General features: G+C 39.7%; 1 protein-coding gene across 1 annotated transcript in view; it reads right to left on the bottom strand.

The window, feature by feature from the left end:
• Positions 1 to 21,384, bottom strand: part of STYX (serine/threonine/tyrosine interacting protein) — a 43,788-nt gene extending 22,404 nt beyond the window's left edge. Inside the window, 4 exon segments of the mRNA NM_001159848.1 lie at positions 1,804 to 1,901; positions 6,190 to 6,243; positions 7,802 to 7,834; positions 21,067 to 21,384. Of these exon segments, the coding sequence (NP_001153320.1) occupies positions 1,804 to 1,901; positions 6,190 to 6,243; positions 7,802 to 7,834; positions 21,067 to 21,123 (242 nt within the window). The 5' untranslated portion in view covers positions 21,124 to 21,384.
• Between the last annotated feature and the right edge of the window lie 1,995 nt (positions 21,385 to 23,379).

Below are 23,379 nucleotides of genomic sequence, written 5' to 3'. Positions count from 1 at the left end.
ATTCTATTATATGTTCACACAATGTATTTTAGAGTATGTATCTTGTATTTACAGATATTTATAGATTGGTTTCATTTTAAAAATAAAGCAGAGCATTAAATTTTTTTTTTTTTTTTTTTTTTTTGAGACAGAGTCTTGCTCTGTTGCCAGGCTGGAGTGCAGTGGGGCAATCTTGGCTCACTGAAACCTCTGCCTCCCAGGTTCAAGTGATTCCCCTGCCTTAGCCTCCTGAGTAGCTGGGACTACAAGCACGTGCCACCACGCCCAGATAATTTTTGTATTTTTAGTAGAGATGGGGTCTCACCGTGTTGGCCAGGACAGTCTCAATCTCTTGACCTCGTGATCCACCCTCCTCGGCCTCCCAAAGTACTGGGATTATAGGTGTAAGCCACCGCGCTATTTTTTTTTTTTTTTTTTTTTTGAGACAGTGTCTTGCTCTGTCGCCCAGGCTGGAGTGCAGTGGTGTGATCTCGGCTCACTGTAACCTCTGCCTCCCGGGTTCAAGCAATTCTCCTGCCTCAGTCTCCTGAGTTGCTGGGATTACAGGCATGTGCCACCACGCTCAGGTAATTTTTGTTTTAGTAGAGATGGGGTTTTGCCATGTTGGCCAGGCTGGTCTTGAACTCCTGACCTCAGGTTATCTGCCCACCTCGGCCTCCCAAAATGCTGGGATTACAGGCACGAGCCACCGCACTGGCCTAAAATATTTTTAACATATATACTTTTACATAGATATTGAAGGAAGAAGCTGCCTCCCAGGATAGGAGCAAGGTGGCTTGGGTTAAGAGGAGAAAAAGTAGAGTTACTTTCATTATATATGTTTACATAACCTTTCACTTTTGTACCAAGTGTAATATACTCTATTTTAAAAATGAAGTTAAAGAACATTAAAAACCATTACATGCTCAACTGAACTTACAAGATAAATAAGAACATCAAATGAGATACCATTTTTACTCCATTAGACTTTGAGAAATTAAAAATGTTTCATAATTCCATCTTGGAGAGATACCAAGGGAAGAGTCACTCTCACATACTTGATAGTGGGAATGTAAGCTGATACAACGCACTGGAAAACAATCTGCAACATCTATCAAAATTTAAAATGTTCATACTCTTATATCCAGTAATTCTACAAATTTGCCCTATCAATATGCTCACATATAAATTGAGTAATATGTACAATGATAGTCACTATCTGCTATACATATTAGTACAAGGCCAGAAACAATCTAAATGTCTAACAGACTAATTGAATAAATTTTAGTATAGCCATACAATGGATTACAATGCAACTTAAAAAGAATAAGCAGTTTGATATACATACCGATATAAACCAATCTCCAAAAAATATAAAGTAAAAAAGAAAGCCAATGTAAAAAAACAAAAGTTTATCTGTAAGACTATGCTCATAAATTTAACCTAACACTCGAAAACTACCCAATAAAGAGGTAACAGTAGATGCTGTTTCCCTATACCTATCCCCTAGATACTCAATTCCTTTATCCCTCAAGAGATAAAATAATGTACACTAAAACCTATTTTTCAGTATACATTATTTTTAAATTCTTTTTTTATTTTTACTTTCCCAGAAACTTCTTGACAATATACACTCTTTTGAACCTTTAGAATTCTGCATTATGGGCATAAATTATTTAAGTATTTTAAGTAAAATTTATTTTAAAAAACTAGGTACTATATGACCCATCTATACAAACTAGATATGTACAGAAACAACTGATGGTACAAAACCTGAAATGAAACTTCATTAAGTGTTTTACAAATCATAGCAATAATTCTTACCTAAATAACTGCTGAAAGTTTGGTTTAATAAAGTTTGCTTCAATATTTTGTCGTATGCATATTATATGGGTTATTCCATGTTTCTGTAGTATAGGTAGCTGTAAAAAAAAAAAAGCAGGGGGAGGACAGGGAAGATAAATATTTTAAAATATCAAACATCATCGTACTATATAACACAGACGTTTGAAAATACACAGAACCCACATCTCTGCTTAAGTCCAGGGGATTAAAGCTAATTTTATAATATACCTGAAGTGGGCAGCAAGATCTTTCAGTGATTCAAGATTAATACACTAATGTCCTCAAAAGGTTAACAGGGATATTTCATACCTATAATTTTAGAGCTTGATGGAACCTTTATGTAAGATGTTTGGCATAGCACCTGGGACACACAGCAAGTGTTTAATAAATGGTAGTTAATATATATTGACTGCAATCTTTATTCTTTAGAGAGGACTACTAAGACATAAAACAGTTACATTACCAAATACTTGGACATCACTGACCTAGTTAACAGCAGTACTGGAGCCCAAATCTCTAGACAACTACTTGCCTCTCCCGGTATACTTTAAGAGTCAGAATTAATTTACATACTTCACAGAATCTAATTAACCTTTCACCATTTAAAAATTTTCCTGAAGTTAAAAATGGCAACTTCAATGACAACTTATTATATTCAATACAGCTTGAGTATCCCTTATCTAAAATGCTGGTCCCAAGATAGGACCAGAAGTGTTTCAGATTTCAGATTTTGAAATATTTGCATATACATAATGAGTTGTCTTGGGGATGGTATCCAAGTTTAAACACAAAATTCATTTATGTTTCACACACACCATATATACTCTGAACGTAATTTCATACAGTCATTTGGTGCATGAAACAAAATTTTGACAGTGACCCATTACATGGGGTCAGGTGTGGAATTCACTTGTGCTGTCATGCTGACACTTAAAAAATTTCACTTTGGAGCATTTCAGATTTTTCAGATTAGGGATACTCAATCTGTAGTGCTTTTGGCTCCATACTTAAAGCAATTGAACATGACAATTCTAGAAATTACCAAATAATAAGTTTTCATTTGCTAGTGATAAGTTTAAGTGAGTTTACAGATGTTATTTTATTACCTAGAGCATTAAGTTCCATGACAGAAAAGATTTTTATTTGTTCACTGATATACAGTATGTGTAAAATGTATAATACAATTCACTTAAGTATCAAGTATGTATAACTAGTTAAGTTGTTCAATAATTACCTGTTCAATAAATGAACTAACAAGTCATGATGGCATGAGAATCAGATAACCTTGAATTTCTTGACACATTCAGTTTTAAATCCTATATATTTAATTCCCATTTTCTGCATTTCAAGTAGTACAAAACAGTAGCACTAATAATTCATGAGCAAAGTAAAAAAAAAATTTATATGTGTTATGAACTAAATGTTTGCATCACCTCAAATTCATATGTTGAAATCCTTACCCCCAAGATGTGATGGTGGAGTCTCTGGGAGATAATCAGTTTTAGATTGAGGTCATGAGGGTAGAAACCTCCATGACAGGATTGTGCTCTGTAAGAAGAGGCAAGAACTCGTTCTCTTGGCCGTGTGAGGATACAGCAAGAAGGGAGGGATCTGCAAGCCAGCAAGAGGGTCCTCACCAGAGCCGGACCATGACTGTGGACTTTCCAGCCTCCAGAACTCAGAGAAATAATCGTCTGTTGTTTAAGCCACCCTGTCTACGGTATTTTGTTTGAGCAGCCTGGGCTAAGACAATATAATTTGCAAGTTTTAAGTGTTAATTTCTGCAGCAAGTTTTATGTCAGCATAGATTAGAATTCAATTATCTTTGTATTTCTTGAGTATAACCTGAGTTAGGGAAAGTGAGATAGGCATTTGGTAAGATTAATAATTAACCAATGTTCTATACTGAGATTTGTGCCAATTTCCACAACAAATTCAACATTAAGTCCTTCGTGTTACACTTGATGCCTATGGAGTTTTCTTATCTACTTTATGAATGTGAGAAAGTACAAGATGATGCACATAATTATGTATAAATATGCTTAAACAAGTTTTGAAGGCCCATTAGACTACTACTAAGTAAAAATAAACTATCAAAATAGAGCCCTAACGTAACAGCGAATAGATTTTGTACTTTTCAAAGGCAGATCTGCAATTACTTTTGCACCAACCTAATATAAAGCAAATTATGACCTTACCTCACATTTAAAAACAGTAGAAAAACTTTAAAAAAACAAATAGTTTACTAGTTACAAAGGCCCTAAATTTGTCCCTTTTATTTAAACTGTATTTGAATTTAATAAAAAGATATACTTAAGTAAATGTGGCCAGGCATGGGGGTCATGCCTTTGGGAGGCCAAGGTAGGAGGATCACTTCAAGCCAGGAATTTGAGACTAGCCTGGGCAACATAGCCAGACTCCATCTCTACAAAAACTTTGAGAATTAAGTCAGGCATGGTGGTGTGTGCCTGTAGTCCTGGCTACTTGGGAGGCTAAGGCGGGAAGACAGCTTGAGCCCAGGAGTTTGAGGTTACAGTGAGCTATGAGAGCGCGCCACTGTACTCCAGCCTGGGTAACAGAGCGAGACCCCACTCCTCTCCCACAAAATAATAACAATAAATGAGTGTTTAAAAAGGAGTTTATCCATTTAGGTTTATCTCCATTATTATTTTTTGTTGTTGTTTTTAGATAATGGTATGAAAAGAAATATGGGCTATATTATGGTTACCTAGGGTGGGAAACAAACTGCCATAGAGGCTTTTCCTGTCTAATAAGACCATGGTGACATTTCAAGAAAAGAAGTTTTGAAGAACTAGACCTTTTTTTGTGTGTGTTTTTGTTTCATTTTGAGACAAAGTCTCACTCCATCAACCAGGCTGGAGTACAGTGGTGCCATGTTGGCTCACTGCAACTTCTACCTCCCAGGTTCAAGCAATTCTCGTGCCTCAGCCTCGCGAGTAGCTGGGATTACAGATGTGTACCACCATAACCAGCTAATTTTTGTATTTTTAGTAGAGACGGGGTTTTGCCATGTTGGCCAGGCTGGTCTCGAACTCCTGGCCTCATGTAATCCACCTGCCTCAGCCTCCCATTGAGGAGATAGACCTTTAAACAAATACTTTAATTTAATGTGATAAATACTGTGTGTATATTTATAAAGTACAGTAGGAATTTCAAAAATGTAAATTATCTAAAACCATCTGGAAGACTAGTACTTGGTGAATAGCAAATTATATGGACAATAACCTTGTTTACATCTGTCTTTTACAAAATAAATTACAGCTATGTCTATAGTTACCTGCCCTATCCTTTCCCTAGTACTTATTTTTACTAACTCCCTATCTTTCCAACTAAGCAAAAATCATCAAGATGACCAGGTTTACTCTTAGTCATGTATCAACCGTCAAAAAAACCTTCCAGTTTCAAAATCAATGACCTTTTAAAACCGGTTAAATTCCTAAGAGCATCAAATTAAATTATGGAGATATCAAACACAATTTAAGCATACTGACTTCTGAACAGGGAAAGTATTGGGGAAAGACATCTGTGATATGTTCCACGTTGTAACTCACAGAGAATTAGTAACACGGAATCTTTTAGAAGTGGCAAGAACATTGCTATATTTATTAAAATGAGATCTACCTATTTTAACTGCAACTGAGTAAGTCCATTAAAATTTGACTATGTAGAATATCTATACAGATTGAATATCCCTTATCTAAAATGCCGGGGACCAGAAATATTTCAGAGTTTGGATTTGTTTGTTTGTTTTGCCTATTTGCATTATACTTATAATTGAGCATCCCTAATCCAAAAATCCGAAATCCGAAATAGTCCAATGAGGATTTCCTTCGAGTGACATACTGGTGCTCAGAAAGTTTCAAATTTCAGATCAGGGATACCAACCAGCTCTCTAAAGTCTGGCTGGCAAAACAGAACTAAGGTGAATCACTTTCAGTTAACACACACAGTCTTACCCTTGATAAGGAAGGTTTAACTAAACATCGAAATTCCTTATTTTGGGCTTTAACTATATCTCATATTGTTCTGAAGCTATGATTAGCAATTACAGATGTCTAGTATTTTAGAGAGTAAATAAGTTATTAAAGGTCAGTTATTTGGTAAATCTTCCAAATATACAAATTTCATGAGGAAAAAACAAAACTCTGTGATTTGTGGTGAAACACTTGAGAACTACTGGTCTAGTAAAATAGGGAAAGAGGAAGGCACTCCAGAGTGACAATTACTGTTAACAGACAGTATTTGTGGATGCTCCCTAAAATAAAACTCTTTATTACTAAAAAACTTACCCAAGAAAAGTTGGTTAATAAAAGTCTCTCTTGATGAATCTAACAAAGTTCATACCTTGCTTTTCACAGCAGATGAATATGGGCCTAAGAACAATCCAGGTAAAATTTCCTAGAAAAAAAAAATTTGAGGTATTTACCATCAGCAATTTAAATCTATAAGACTATATAAATAAGACAAACCTTATTTGGCCAAATCAAAAGCAGCACAAGATACAACAAGATTGGAACTATTATCTATTTTTTTTAAATCTTTTTTTTTTTTCTTTAAAAAATAGAGACGAAGTCTCACTATGTTGCCCAGGCTGATAAGGAACTCCTGGGCTCAAGCGATCCTTCTGCCTCAGCCTCCCAAACGGCTGGAATTACAGATATGAACTCCTGTGCGCGACCTAAAACTATTATCTATAGTTAATAGAAGCAAATTATTACTGTAACATAAAAATTCCAGATTCAAATATTTGCCAGTTGACAAAATTTCAACAATTTAAATATGTACCTTCCAGATGCTGAATTCAAATTTATTCTATGTAAATTCAATATAGAAAGCTTTCAGTCTGGATATATTACACCCTAGATACTAACAGTAACTTTATAGTTCAGTTCTATAAGTCATAATTATTTGTAAATAAAACTGATTTCTCCCACCAGGCTTTTGTGGGCAGAAATTACATTTAGTCATCTTTGCATTCCTCATAGCACCAAGTAAAATGCCTCATAGGTACTCACATATTTTTTCAAAGTGAATTTTCATTAAGAGAGAAAAGTAACAGATTTTTAGAAGTCATGGGATTCCCAGGAACAAGATACTGCTTAATCCTGGGGCAAACAGACTTGACGGTAAATGGTATGAAATGCAAAAGAAAATGAACTGCTATGAGGGTTAGCTATCATTTAATTCACTCCAAACTGAAGGTATTCAATTTGATCTTCTAAAAGACTTAATTATGGAAGTTGATTAAAAATCTGACACAGAATGAACAATGCTTATTTGTTGTACAGTCAACTCTCCCTAACTTTTCTAGACAGAGAAAGCAAACTGCTTTCAAAAGGAATACAAAGAAAGTATCCAATTTTTCACGTGAGGAAAAAGAAAGTGACTCATTGGTCAGGCGTGGTGGCTCATGTCTGTAATCCCAACACTTTGGGAGACCGAAGTGGGTGTATCACCTGAGGTCGGTGGATCACCTGAGGTCAGGAGTGTGAGAGCAGCCTGACCAACATGGAGAAACCCCGTCTCTACTAAAAATACAAAATTAGCCAGGCGTGGTGGTGCATGCCTGTAATCCCAGCTACTCGGGAGGCTGAGGCAAGAGAATCGCTTGAACCCGGGAGGTGGAGGTTGCGGTGAGCCGAGATCTGTGCCATTGCACTCCAGCCTGGGCAACAAGAGTGAAACTCTGTTTCAAAAAAAAAAACAAACAAAAAAACAAACCAAGAGAAAGTGACTCATTAAGCACATACACCTACTACTACGTTCCTCTTTCTAATCTAATTTCTCATCTTTTTAAGATCCAAGATTAACCTTAAATATTTAAAATAAGTAATTATTTAAAATACATAATGATGAACCTACAGATCATGAATCAGCAGGTCTCAAATCCTATAAACTAAGGTTCTTATTATGATAATAACATGGGTTGGTTTGAACAAAGAAAAGGTTGCCATACCTGCATCTCTCGTCTCATAGGGTAGGTCCACTCCTGGGAAGGAAAACAGAAGAATAAAAGCAGATAACATTTAAAAAGTCACCCAATTAAAGGCTAAAGATGTGACATACAAGTATGTAGATTTTTTAAAGTTACATTATACTTTAAGAACATTTTATTACAATAGCAGACTTGGTTTCACAAACATCTGAAAATTGAAGTGACAAGAAACAAAGCTTAAAGCATTCTTTAAATAACTAGGCTTCCAGAATTATTATGTTACTTCATATAATGGATGAAATTACTCATTAAACTTAAGAATAGAATAGATATTCCAGAAGATTCTCCCAAAACTGATCTTCTAAGTCAGAGATGCCAATAGATTTTTTTTGTTTCTCATGTCAACTCTAATCAACTGACAGTAGATACCTAAAACATTGTGTGGGCCAAGACAGGAAGAAGAGTGTCTGATCCACAAATAATATCTGAAATGGATAAAAGAAGAATGCTATGTCATACGTACTTGCCATCTCTGATCTAAAATGCCAAATGCTTATCAAAGAGCCTTTCCTTCATCTCACTTGGGCCTAACATTCTTGTCTAGTTCAATTATTTTAACATATATCACAAAACATAAGAGACTTCATTTTGTCTTTGGAATGCAGACCAATATAAAGAAGCTGTAAAACAACACAAAATGTCAATGGTAAAAGATAAAAAATATTTTAAAAGTTAGAAAAAGAGAAAAGTAATTATAGTGAATTGAAATGAAGAATCGAAATAGACTAAAAGGCCAGGCTCTGTGGCTCATGCCTGTAATCCCAGCACTTTAGGATGCCAAGGCAGGAAGATTGCTTGAGCTCAGGAGTTTGAGACCAGCCTGGGAAACAGGGTGAAACCCCTTCTCTACTAAAAATACAAAAAAATTAGTTGGGCATGGTGGAGCCTGCCTGTAATCCCATCTACACAGGAGGCTGAGGTGGGAAGATCGCTTGAGCCTGGGAGGCAGAGGTTGCAATGAGCCGAGATCACCCCACCACTCCAACTTGAGTGACAGACTGAGACCCCGTCTAAAAAAAAAAATTATAGTACAGATAGTCCTCATTTGTCAGTGGGTTGATTGCATTCCAAAAGTTTCTAAGTTGGTTGCTTAAAACTCAGAATTATTACTAGTAATTAGGTTTCTGAAGTAGTTTGGAAAATACTTTTTTAACCTTTTATTTTGAAATAATTTTAGGATTATAGAAAAGTTGCAAAAATAGTACAAGGAATTCCATTTACCCTTCACCCAGATTCTCCAAGTCAGAAAAGTAATTTTTTTTTTTTTGAGACTGAGTCTTGCACTGTCGTCCAGGCTGGAGTGCAGTGGCACGATCTCGGCTCAATGCAAGCTCCGTCTCCCGGGTTCACGCCATTCTCCTGCCTTGGCCTCCCAAGTAACTGGGACTACAGGCGTCCACCACCACGCCAGAATTTTTTTGTGTGCTTTTAGTGGAGACGGGGTTTCACCGTGTTAGCCAAGATGGTCTCGATCTCCTGACCTCGTGATCTGCCTGCCTCGGCCTCCCAAAGTGCTGGGATTTCAGGAGTGAGCCACTGCCCCCGGCCCAGAAAAGTATTAACACAGAAGGTAGAAATGGTATACATCTATAATGAAAAGAGAGAATAATAATCCTACAATGAGAGACAGGTTTTTTTTTTTAACTAAGAGAAACAGAAAACATTTTTGTTTTTAATCTTGAAAACTGTTCTCAGCAATATAGTAGTAGACTATAAACCCCAAGTAACGACAGTTTAAAAAAATCAAAAAGCCGGGCGCGGTGGCTCACACCTGTAATCCCAGCACTTTGGGAGGCTGAGGCGGGTGGATCACCTGAGGTCAGGAGTTTGAGACCAGCCTGGCCAACATGGTGAAACTCTGTTTCTACTGAAAATACAAAAATTAGCCGGGCATGGTGGCGGGAGTCTGTAATCCCAGCTACTTGGGAGGCTGAGGCAGGAGAATCGCTTGAACCTGGAAGCGGAGGTTGCAGTGAGCTGAGATCGTGGCATTGCACTCTAGCCTGGTCAACAACAGTGAAACTCCATCTCAAAAAAAAAAAAACAAAAACAAAAACAAAAACAAAAACAAAAAAAACCCCAAAGATTCATAGCAATCAATCAGAAGGAGGCCAGTTATCACGAGCCAGCATAAGGAAGCCCCCTGTGTTTTAACACTATAAAGAAACTAACTTTGAAATGACCAGTCCACTTTGTTTCATTTCTGCTTTATTTAGCTAGATTTTGCCTATAAATTCAACTTCCTCTGCTCAGCACACTGAAATGCCTTTTCTAAATCTTTTGATGACACACTGCCTGATTTATGAACCACTAATAAAAGCCAGTTAGATTTTTAAGCTAAATTTGTTGTAATTTTGTCTTTTGACACAGGGTAGGCCTATGTTTGGCTTCACTAGATACTGCCAAAAGTTTTCCAAAACCACTGTACACTCCCACCAGCAATGTATGGGACTTCTAGTTGTTCTACATCTTCACTATGGCCTTATTTTAAGTGGAAATGTACTTGTAAACATAAGACAAAGTCTGTGATCTGCTCAAAGTCGAACTCAGATCAAGACCAAAAAGCTACAACTGCCAAAGGCAACATCCTCAGTGAAAGATAAACTAGGGAAGGAAATAAAAACAAAAACTCAATTCAGCCCACAGAAGTGAGTACTCTTGTCTTTCCTAGCTTTGGCTCTGAGTAGGTATTGGTAGTGGTAGAGCAGGGTCTTCCTAACCACAATATGGCATCCACTTAAGTTTGGGGTTAGAATTCAATTACTTTTGTGAGGCCAAGTGAGAATTTAATGTAAGTGGTCCTGGGTAGATTGCATCCCTGGATTCCTGGAAGAAGCAAATGCATATTCTCTAGAAAAACACACCTTAAACCTAGATCAGAAATAATTCACACAGATAAAGTCCCAACAAGCTCACAATCAAAAACTAATTTAAAAACAGGAAATAAGCCACCACAGGAAGCAGAAACAGCTGAGTTACACTTATAAAACTGCAGATATTATAAGCAATAACGAAAAATATAAAAAATTTAAAGAAATTAGAGCATCAAAATATGACCAAAGACTAAGAAATTGATTTTTAAAAACACAGAATATGTAGAAATAAGAAGTATAATTGAAATTAAAAATCAGTGAATAGGCCAAGTGCGGTGGCTTACGCCTGTAAATTACCAAGCACTTTGGGAGACTGAGGTAGGCGGATCACTTGAGCCCAGAAGTTAGAGACCAGCTTGGGCAACATAGTGAAACCCTGTCTCTACTAAAAATATAAAAATTAGCCAGGCATGGAGGTGGCACGCCTGTAGTCCCAGCTATCCGGGAGGCTGAGGCAGGAGTTGCTTGAATCTGGGAGGTAGAAGTTGCAGTGAGCCGAGATTGCACCACTGCACTCCAGCCTGGGTGACAGAGTGAGACTCCATCTCTCTCTCACACACACACACACGAAACTCAAAAGTAAAATCAAAAGATATCATTACATACCACTAGAATGGTTAAAGTTAAAAAAACTGACAACACCAAATGCTGGTGATGATGTGGAGCAACTGGGACTCTCATACATTGCTGGTGGGAATGTAAAATGAAATGGTAAACATACACCTACCCAATTATAATATCTAGCCATTCCACTCCTAGGCTTTACCAAAAAAAAATACATACATATATATATATAAAAACATATATCCACACAAAGACTTGTACATGAATATTTACAGCAGCTTTATTTATTGTAGTCTCAAAGAACTCAAATGTCTATGGTCTCTTCATACATAGGAATAGTACTCAGGGATAAAAGTCTATGAAGTACTCATAAACACAACAACATGGATGAATTTCATTGACATTATGCTCAGTGAAGAAAGCCACACACAAAAGAGTCCATTTGCATGATTCCATTTGTATCAAGTTCAAGAGCAAGGAAAACTAATCTATGTTGATAGAAATCTGGTTTCCTATTGTGGAATGGGAGAGGAAATGCCTGGAAATAGATGTAACCTCCTATGCTAATAGAATATTCTTGCATCTTGATGGGGTGGATTACATTAGTGTATGTTTATCAAAACTCGGTCGGGCGCGGTGGCTCACGCCTGTAATCCCAGCACTTTGGGAGGCCGAGGCGGGCAGATCACAAGGTCAGGAGATCGAGACCATCCTGGCTAACACGGTGAAACTCCGTCTCTACTAAAAAATACAAAAAAATTAGCTGGGCGTCGTGGCGGGCGCCTGTAGTCCCAGCTACTCGGGAGGCTGAGGCAGGAGAATGGCGTGAGCCCGGGAGGCGGAGCTTGCAGTGAGCCGAGATGGCGCCACTGCACTCCAGCCTGGGCGACAGAGCGAGACTCTGCCTCAAAAAAAAAAAAAAAAAACTCAATGAATTGTACACTTACTATTTGTACGTTACACTATATAAAGTTTCCCTTTATTAAAAAAGATCAACTAGACAAAAGACAGATTACATACAAAGGAAGGACAATCAGATGGACACTGACTTCTCAATTGCATGAACAGAAGCCAGAGGACACGAATAATTCATTCATAGTGGCAGAACAAAAATAACTGTTAATTAAGAATATATGCTCAGAAAAATATCTTTAAAGAAAAAAAGTTAAGATGTTCTTTGAAGAAGGGATACTATCATTGTCTATTTTAGTCATAGAGAACCTAAGTAACTTGATTTTGGATCCAGATAGTCTGAATCCAGAGTTCATTCTCTTAATCAATATACTATACAGTCTTTCAACATAAGAATGAACTTTACGGCAAACATATAGTTACAATTAAACAAATATTGGCTGCATAAAATAATGATTAATTTATGGATATTAACAGAATAGAAATAAAGCATGTAATTTCTAAGCCAGCAATGAGGGAAACGTAATTGTTTACTAGATACTTTCCTTTTTTTTTTTTTTTGAGACGGAGTCTCGCTCTGTCGCCCAGGCTGGAGTGCAATGCAGTGGCACGATCTCGGCTCACTGCAACCTCTGCTTCCCGGGTTCAAGCAATTATCTGCCTCAGCCTCCCGAGTAGCTGGGATCACAAGCACCCACCACCAAACCCGGCTAATTTTTGTATTTTTAGTAGTGGCCAGGCTGGTCTTGAACTCCTGACCTCATGATCCACCTGCCTCGGCCTCTCAAAGTGCTGGGATTACAGGCATAAGCCACCACGCCCGGCCTAGATTCTTTAACTTACCAATGTGTTATGGTAATCTTTTTATATACGATTTTTTTTAGCCAGGTATGGTAGCTCTCACCTGTAATCCCAGCCCTTTGGAAGGCTGGGGCAGGAGGATGGCTTGAGCCCGAGTTCAAGACCAGCCTGGGCAACATAGGGAGACCTCATCTCTATAAAAATTAAAAAATTAGCCAGGTGCGGTGGTGGTGCATGACTGAGGTCCTAGCTACTTGGGAGGCTGAGGCAGGAAGATCACTTGGGCTTGGGAGGTCGAGGCTGCAGTGAGTCATGATAGTGCCATTGCACTCCAGCTTGGGCAACAGAGACAGATCCTATCTCAAGGAAAAAAAAAAAAAAAAAAAGAAAGAAAGGAAAAAGAAAACAGTTTTTAAAGACTTTAGGCCAAAGACTCTTTTTAGTCATAGTACTCCTAATGATAAGCACAGTGCCTGACACAGAGTAAGCACAAAATAGATGCATTTCAGAGATCTACTGCACTAAATGCTATTGACTTTTTTCTTTTTAAAAGATTCTCAAGTAGTCTAACAGCCAGCCTTATCTTCCTGAAGCAACTTGTCAGAGCTGTGAGAAAGAAGAACATCAATTAAAGAAATGTGTACTTTTGAATTTATCTAAAGTGAAATCACTAAATTTTGTGTAATTAAAGAAAAAAAAAATAGGGCAACACATATCAAGGAATGGTGTACATATATTCTGGGAAATACTTGTATAAGGGAAGGAAGACTTTCCCTCTACCGTCAGGATTCGATAACAGTCTATGAAATAAATGGAGAAAAGGTATACAAATTTATTATGTGTAAGGGAGTATCACAGGAAAGAAAAGTGTATACCAAAAAAAAAAAAAACCAGTGATATTTTTAAAAAGTGTATACCAAAAACAAACAAACAAAATCCGTGATACTTAAAACCAGTCTATGAAATAAACTAAAAGGAGAAAAGGTATACAAATTTATTATGTGCATGGGGGTATCACAGGAAAGAAAAGTGTACACACACAAAAAAAACAGTGATATTTAGGAGTTTATATACCGTTTATATAGGATGGGGGTAGGGGTATACAGGCAATTCAGAAGAATAATTCTGGAGAAAGATAAATGGGCCCTTAGAATAATAATAGATGATACTTTGTTTCAGTTTGTCTGGGTGTAGTGCTGACTTTTACTTTCCTCTCCAGTGATAAGAGATAATCTTCCCTGGTTGATCAAACTCCCTAGGAGCAAATTGAGCTTCTTTTGGAGGATCTGTCCTTAGGTAGGTAACAGGAGTTCAGAGAAAGTCTTTCTTTGCATTTGCTACTTTGCAAGTACTTCCAACTTAAAGTAATCAATATACTAAGGTGTCATATTTTGGAGTGGCATTTCCTCAACACCTTCGTTTGGCAATATGCCAAAAGACACTCAAAACCACTGAAGTATCAATTTTATCAAAAAAATTATTTAGGGAGAAACAGTATTTTCACTGGTTACTAATTTAAACAATTTTTATATTAAAACAAACAGGCACATATGGGATAGAATGCAAAATTTACCTGAATCTTTTAGCAAAACAAGGGGCTTCAAAGAAATTTTGAGCTTTCCATAAGGTTATATGTAATACAACATGAAAGACTCTCTTGAGATATATATATGGAAGATATTATAAGGGGGGAAAAGCAAGCTGTATAGTAGGAGAGAATGAAAAATTATTCCTAGTCACAGGACAGATAAGAAGCCTTCTTCAGAGAACATCAGTAATTACTGCAATAGGTATGGATCCTTTGAAACCTAGAAAGCTTTCTCTCACAGAAAAGTTCATTTGGAACTATTCCTGGTGTTATCATCAGATGCTGATCTCAGAATCCACCTTCTTTGCTGCCCTAACCCAGATTACCACCTACAGAACAAACCTTAAACCTGCCTGCCGGCTGGGCGCAGTGGCTCACACCTGTAATCCCAGCACTTTGGGAGGCCGAGGCGGGCAGATCACAGGGTCAGGAGATCAAGACCATCCTGGCTAACACGGTGACACCCCGTCTCTACTAAAAATACAGAAAATTAGCCAGGCATGGTGGCGGGCGCCTGTAGTCCCAGCTACTCGGGAGGCTGAGGCAGGAGAACGGCGTGAACCCGGGAGGCGGAGCTTGCAGTGGGCCGAGATCCTGCCACGGCACTCCAACCTGTTAAAAAAAAAACAAAAAAACAAAACAAAAAAAAACCCTGCCTGTCTATGGATTCTACTAATGAAGATTTTAAGTCTGAATGCTCATAGTCTTCTTCTACCACATATCCATCTGTCTGAACACGTGTCTAATAAACAAGTCTTGCCGCTATCACACTTAATCTCAGCCTGTTCACACTACTCCTGAAATCTATCATTTTAGAGACCGTGGTATTAATGGAGGCATCTCCATATCACCACCAATGATCTATTTTAAGCTACTATTGTAATTAATTAGTAGAAATCAATTTCCCAAACCTTATGAGTAGCCAAGCAGTTCAACCACATTAACCAAACCAAGGTAAGCCAGATAAACCAAAATAACCCTCTATTGTGAAACACACCATGATTCTGAGAAAAATTAATTCACAATTGAAAATCTTTCAATCAACATGAGCTAGAAGGTACCACATGTTAAAACACCCTTCAGAATTATCTCCTTCCTTCCCATAAAAATGATCTATAAAACTGCATTGTGGATAGAAAACAAAGTTACAAAAATGTTCAAAGACCCTCAAATAAACACATCAATGAAGGATACAGACTGTAACCACTAGATAAAATAATTCTTATATGGATTGAAATATGACATACGAACTTTTACAAATACAGTAGTCCCCCCTTATCCACAGGGGATATGTTCATACGTTTGAGGATAGTGCCGAATCCTATATACACAATACTAAAATAGAATAGAAATTGTACATAGGCTGGAGGTGGGGGGCAACAGTTTGGGGAAGAAAAAAAACATGAGAATACCAGACTTGCACTGGGACATTCCACAAAACAGAAAAGTTAGTATTGCAGTTTCTCTCCTACAAAAAGTAGGTAAATCCCTCCAAAGTCCTTTTCCTTTAATTCCCACACCAAGCTTGATCTTTGCTTAAATCAAAGGAGAAAAGAAAATGTTTCACTCAAATAAAAAGAGAGGGTGGGCAGGGACTGGAGGTGCAGAAGAGTACTCAAGTAAGATATTTTCTAAACCAGCAATTTTTAAACCTGACTGCACATTAGAATCATCTAGCTTCATTCAGATAAATTAAACTACAATAGGTGCTGGTAGGGTCCAGGCATCAGTATTTTTAAAAAATTCCTTACTCTACAGTAAGGGTTAAAAAGCACCATTCTAAATAAAGGAGCTAGAAAAGGAATCCTCAGCCAGGTATGTTAAGTAATTCCTATCTTTGATCCTGTACTACAGGATTCACAAGAAAAATGGAAAGGGAAACATGGAAAGTTGCTCAACTGCAATGGAAATAAATATTTCATTTTCTATCACAAGAGAAGATAAAACATTAACTTTTAAATTATAAAACCAATAGCCCCAGCTATAACCAATTTGTTTAAAAATTGGTACTATCAGCTGCTCCTTCTTCCTAATATCTAAGCTCTCTTATGAAAGGTTCAGTCTAAATGGAAAATAGACAATGACCAAAAATTGTAAGTGTTACAAAGGTAAGTGTTAAAGTACCAAGTGCTATATAGTACCTGGGGAACTGAACCAGTCTAGAGGACGAGGAAAGGAGTTAGAGAAACTGGCAAACAGGAAAAGCTTCTCTGAAGAAATGTTGCCTAAAGTGGGATCTAACCCAAGGGTAAGCAGTTAATTAGGTGAGGGTAAGGAAGGTGCTGGCAGCCAAGGCAGGGGAAAATAGCAAACATAAAGACCCTGAGGGCGGGGGGTGGAAATTAAAGCATTCCAGGAACTGAGAGAAGATAAATATGGCTAGGGCTTACAGAGAAAGGAGGAAGAAGAGTAGCTCATAATGAGGTTAGAGAGGTATGCAGATGCCAGACCATACAGGACCCTGGAAATAATGTCAAGGGTTTAAACTTCATCTTCAAAGCAATGGAAATCCATGAAAAAGTTTTAAACAAAAAAAGTAACAATCTTTTCGCAAACTGACTGATCTATACTAAATTTTTGTTAGCACTGTCCTATACAAAGAATACCAATATTTCAAGAAACGTGAAAGTAATATTCTTGTAGAGGTGACAGAATCATCAAACTATCATAGCTTGATCACATTAACATTAAAAGCATTCACTGAACTCTCTGCTTGAATTCCGTTTTTATTAAATTTGGTCTGTAATTTGGCTTTCCAGGTAGTGCTCCCTAAGTCAAAGAAACAATGCTGGGTGATCACTCTAACTACTTAAGACCATTTGACACTTTACATTATCTCACTGGAGATCAGAAAATTAACAGTGCTTTATTAGTCAGTTTATTATGAATAACTATATGCTCCTATTTAATAGTTTATTTATATGGCCCCTATGTATAGTTTTATCAGCCCAGAAAGTACTCTCTACCTGTGGAAATGTTCCTATGGTTTTGATGGGAGGGCTACCAACAATAAACTTCACTCCTCTAGCCAAGGAATTAGGGATATGACCTAGATGGGGCCCCTCATTGTATCTGCCCGTTCCTGGCTACAGTGACTGATCCAAAGTGTGGGAACGTGACCTAAATTGGGCGATTCCTCTAGATTTCAAACACAGAAGCTGGAAGTGTTCAGTTTTATTCCTCAATAACCAAGCTCATAAAGGTGTGACCCCAGATGGCCAAGCTTCACATCTTGGAGAAGCCAGAGAGAAAGCAGAGACTCTGAGAGAAAGTAGAGATAAGAACTCACGAGAGACAAAGGCAGTTCTGATGCTTTATAATACCTGGGTTTGGTCAAATCCTTGAAACTAGCTGCACCACTACCCTTCTGGATTTAATTACTTTTTTTTTTTTTTTTTTTTTTTGAGATGGAGTCTCGCTCTGTCTCCCAGGCTGGAGTGCAGTGGCTAGATCTCGGCTCACTGCAAGCTCCGCCTCCCGGGTTCAAGCCATTCTCCTGCCTCAGCCTCCCAAGTAGCTGGGACTACAGGCGCCCGCCACCACACCTGGCTAATTTTTTTTTTGTATTTTTTTAGTAGAGACAGGGTTTTACCGTGTTAGCCAGGATGGTCTTGATCTCCTGACCTCGTGATCCGTCCGCCTCGGCCTCCCAAAGTGCTGGGATTACAGGCGTGAGCCACCGCGCCCGGCCAGATTTAATTACTTCTTCTTTTTCTTAAGTTCGTTTTTGTTGCTTGCAACCAAAAGATACCAAACATGCAATATTATGAAATATGGAATGAATTGGCTTTCAACAGACAATACTTGCATCATTATCCACTAGCTTTAAGCATTACCTCCGTCCTTGATACAATATGAAATACACGGTCTTTCTCTCCAGTTCCTGTCACTGTCCGCCTAAAACTCTTGGAATTTTCTAATAGGAGTGTCTTTGGTTATTTATGAGCCACTATTTTTAATCAAACCTGATTATGCTAATGAAGTGATTTAGGGTGGGGCCAGTCACCAGAAAGACCATGTGACAAGAGGGTTGAACTCTCAGCCTCACACACACACACACCTCAATGGGAGGGGATGGAGATGAAGTTCTATAAAAACCGTTGAATAAGATTTGTTGACCTTTCACTTGAGGTCTGGCGTTCCAGACCAGCATGGCCAACATGGTGAAACCCCGTCTCTACTAAAAGTACAAAAATTAGCCGGGCGTGGTGGCGTGCGCCTGTAATCCCAGCTACTCAGGGGGCTGAGGCAGGAGAATCTTTTGAACCTGGGAGGCGGAGGTTGCAGTGAGCGGAGATCGCACCACTGCATTCCAGCTGGGGCAACAAGAGTGAAAATCCGTCTCAAAAAATAAATAAATAAATAAATAAAAGCATACTCTTCATTCACATTATTGTATGTTAAGCATAAATTCATTTTTATAACTAGCCTAAATATGACCTCCTGTTTTCTAATTGTATATTGGCCGGGCGCGGTAGCTCACGCCTGTAATCCCTGCACTTTGGGAGGCCAAGCCAGGCGGATCACAAGGTCAGGAGTTTTAGACCATCCTGGCCAACACGGTGAAACCCCGTCTCTACTAAAAATACAAAAAAATTAGCCCGGTGTGGTAGCGGGTGTCTGCAGTCCCAGCTACTCGGGAGGCTGACGCGGGAGAATGGCGTGAACCCGGGAGGCAGAGCTTGCAGTGAGCCCAGATAGCGCCACTGCACTCCAGCCTGGGCGACAGAGCCAGACTCCCTCTCAAAAAAACAAAACAAAACAAAACAAAAACCTGGGCATGGTGGTGCGCGCCTGTAATCCCAGCTACTCAGGAGGCTTAGGCAGGAGAACTGCTTGAACTGGGACCCGAGGCAGAGGCTGCGGTGGGCCGAGATAGCGCCACTGCACTCCAGCCTGGGGCAACAAGAGTGAAACTCTGTCTCAAAAAAACAAAAAAAAACCAAGAGTATATTCTTGGGCCAGGTGCAGTGGCTCACACCTGTAATCCTAACACTTTTGGAGGACAAGGCGGGAGGATCTTGAGGCCAAGGGTTCGAGACCAGCCTGAGGAAAAACCCCATCGCTACAAAAAGAAAAAGAAAATAAAAATTAGCCCGGCATGGTCCCAGCTACTCCAGAGGCTGAGGTGAAGGGATGGCTTGAGCGTGGGAGTTCGAGACTGCAGTGAACAGAGATCGCACCACTGCACTCCATTTTGCAACAGTGATAGTCACAAAGTCTCTACTCTTAAAACAAATGTAATTGTCCAGCATCAATACCACAAGAGAGCCCTCCAAACAAAAATGTGAACCTAGGCCGGGCGCGGTGGCTCACACCTGCAATTCCAGCACTTTGGGAGGCCGAGGCGGGCGGATCACAAGGTCAGGAGATCGAGACCACCCTGGCCAAAATGGTGAAACCCGTCTCCCCTAAAAACACAAAAATTAGCTGGGCGTGGTGGTGCGCGCCTGTAGTTCCAGCTACTCAGGAGGCTGAGGCAGGAGAATCGCTTGAACCCGGAAGGCGGAGGTTGCAGTGAGTCGAGATCGCGCCACATTGCACTCCAGCCTGGCGACAGAGCAAGACTCCGTCTCAAAAAAAAAAAAAAAAAAAAAAAAAAAAAAGCGAACCTCAAATGAAGATATTCAATAGAATAAATATTCGGAATAAATTGAATGGTCTCCTAAAAATAGGGCTTTATTTTTCCCAACTACTTTAAAGGTATTTTTAACTAGCGATGTTAGATTTTCTTTCTTAATCCTACTGAAGTATAGCTGAGTATCTTCGTCTTGTTAATTTAGCCTCCAGAAAATTCTAATTTAGTAGTCTGCAATGCCGTAAAATGTTAAACTAGCAACAGATGAAAAAAAAATCCGAGTAGAAACAGCAGGCAGGGATCTAAGCCACAAATTAGAAACCAGGAGAAAAGGTATATAGAATTTTACTTTCAATATTAATTTTCCTCCAAAGGTCAAGATTTCTAATTAAGAGTTCTCAGATTCAGATGAGCTAACTTTGAGACACTTTATTGTGCGGGTCATAGCTTTGTCTAAAAACAAACAAAAAACTTGGGGAAACTTTTCGAAGGCGCGCTTCCAAACTTCAGGCGCCGAGTCTATTCCACATGTGGGGCCATGTGTCCCACAAGTGAATCGTTTACACCACAGATATTCCTCAAAAGGAGACTAAACCAACTTCGCTCTCTTGTTACTTTGACAATAAAAGAGGAACCTTACTCCAGGTCAGTCCTGGATGCCAAGCCTAGGGACTAAGGGATTGCTTTTCCTCTTCTCAAATGTAAGTACACCAGACCCTCCGCGGGGTCTGGAGAGGACGAGGAACTCAGTGGGGACTGGAGCCGACTGCTCGGCCTCAGAGGTCCCGGGACGCCCTCAGGAGGCAGGGCGCCCGCGCAGGTGGGGGCTAAGACGGTTGGGGACTGGGGTCGCCCCTCGGCCGGAGCCACAGGGAGAGGCCTGTGCGTGGCAGCCACGGGAGCGACTCACCTCGGCGTCTTCCTTGCACTGTGGAAGGGAAGGGAACTCCAGCTTCACGTCCTCCATGGTGCTGGCCCGCGGGCTGGTGGGTGGGGTGGGAGAGTGTTACACAGCCGGCCGACCCTAGGGCTGGCTGCGGCGGTGGAAGGAAGGAGGGCCGGCGGAGCGGAAGGCTGACAGGAAGGCAGCGGGCTTACAACTAACACACGCAGACTAGAGGGTCCCAGTGACTCCAGCGGCGGCGGCGGCGAAGACAGGGAAGAGGAGGGTCGGGCGTCTTACACCCGGCCGCCATGCCGCTGCCGTCTCCCTCCCCCAGAGTCTCCGCACCCCTCAGGCCGCCCAGGATCCAGCACAGGCACCAACCCAACAACCGTCTCCCCGCCTCCCTCCCGCCCCCTCCACCCGCGTCGCCTCAGCCAATCCCAGCCCACGCTCGCCTTCTGCCCGCCCTCCGCCGCCGCCAGGTGTCAGCGTGCCACCGCCCTGCTCCGCCCCTTCGCTAGAGCGCAGACGCTGGGGGGTGGGGGGGGCGGAGCCTCGGATGCTGCTAGGCCACAGCTCACCCGGCGTGGAGGAGGCGGGGCTGCGGTGGGACAGGACGAGTGAAGGTCCTGGGAAAGGCAGTGGGGCGGTCCGAGCCAGCTCCGCCCTTTCCAGATAGGACGTAGAGCCCTTCTTTAACATAAGAACAAACAGGCAAAACATGCTACCCACCAGACAGTGGCATCCGAAAGGAAAGCTATAGTTTCTCCTCTCTCAAAATTCTGCGCAATCTATGCTGAGTTTATAACCAAATGACTAATAAATGAAGAGTTCAATTTAAAATCACGTGGTGCCATACAGAAAATGAAACACCCATCACCTTTAAGCAAAGAATTAAACGGCTCAATTTAAAATTTTTTAAAGTATTTTAAGAGTACTTGAAAATACAACTCAGTTTAGATTACCTAGAAAATATCAAGAATGGCAACTAGAAAAAATCAGAAAAAGGAACTGATAGCTGACTCAGTAAATTGTATATAATACTGTAAAATTTCATCCATTAATTATTATATTTTGAAATAAAAATAATAAACCAGATGGCTTTCAATATCTTTTAAAAGGAGTTTGCCAGCCTGGGCAAAATAGTAAGACCCTCCTCTCTAAAAAACAATTTTTTTAAAATTCTCTGGGTGTGGTGGCGTATGCCTGTAAACCCACGGTGAAAAGATTTGGGCCGGGCGCGGCGGCTCACGCCTGTAATCCCAGCACTTTGGGAAGCTGAGGCGGGTGGATCACCTGAGGTCGGGAGTTCGAGACCAGCCTGACCAACATGGAGAAACCCCGTCTCTACTAAAAATACAAAAATTAGCTGGGTATGGTGGCGCATGCCAGTAATTGCAGCTACTTGGAAGGCTGAGGCAGGAGAACCGCTTAAACCCGGGAGGCGGAGGTTGCAGTGAGCCGAGATAGTGCCATTGGGGAGGTTGCAGTGAGCCGAGATAGTGCCATTGCACTACAGCCTGGGCAACAAGAGCGAAACTCCATCTCAAAAAAAAATCGAAAATAAAAAAAGAAAGAAAGAAAGGATTTGTACACCAAATTGATTCTTTAAAAAACAACCACTAGCACAAAGGTAAAAGGCAAGATAGTCACTCCTTAACTAAATGCAAATTATAAGTGAAAAGATCACATAGATATTTGACTTAAACCTCCCCCTACATTCTGTCACATAAAATGCACTGCCAACACATAGAAATAGAACTGTACAATAATTTATGAGATGGCTAACTTGAGCACTCCATTTTCTCTATCACTATTTTAACTGTTCATCTTCTAAAATTATAAAAAGGCACATAATATCCTGCTAGGAAGTTTTTAATTTGAAGAATTATTGTATAATTAGCGAGGTCACGTTTTTTGGTTCTTTAGTGTTTATGAAACTGAAGTTGTCTTTTTTCTTTTCACCAGCATCTTTAATAATTATTGATGCCCAATGATGATTCCTTTGTGTACTTTGTTATAGCTTTTATTGCCAGATGATATAAGAATCATGTATAGGTAATAGAAATCTTGTTTTGAACATTTCTGACACTCCTACATCCCCTACATCATACACTCTTAGCCAGGTATCCATAGATACCTAAAGAGTCCTTGGATGAGCTTGGGAAACAATAAATTTCCTGAAATTATAGTATATGCAAAATTGTATGTTAGAATTTTTCCTGGAAGAGGGTCCAGACCTTCACATCCTCAACAGGGACCTATCATCTTACATAAACCAAGAAAACCAAGTCACATATTAGCAAATATTATGTTGAATCATACTCTTTAAAAAGT

This window comes from Pongo abelii, chromosome 15 (assembly GCF_028885655.2).
Source record: "Pongo abelii isolate AG06213 chromosome 15, NHGRI_mPonAbe1-v2.0_pri, whole genome shotgun sequence".
NCBI classification, from domain to species: domain Eukaryota; kingdom Metazoa; phylum Chordata; class Mammalia; order Primates; family Hominidae; genus Pongo; species Pongo abelii.
Note: the sequence above shows the minus strand (reverse complement) of the source record. Positions and strands in the feature narration are given on the sequence as shown.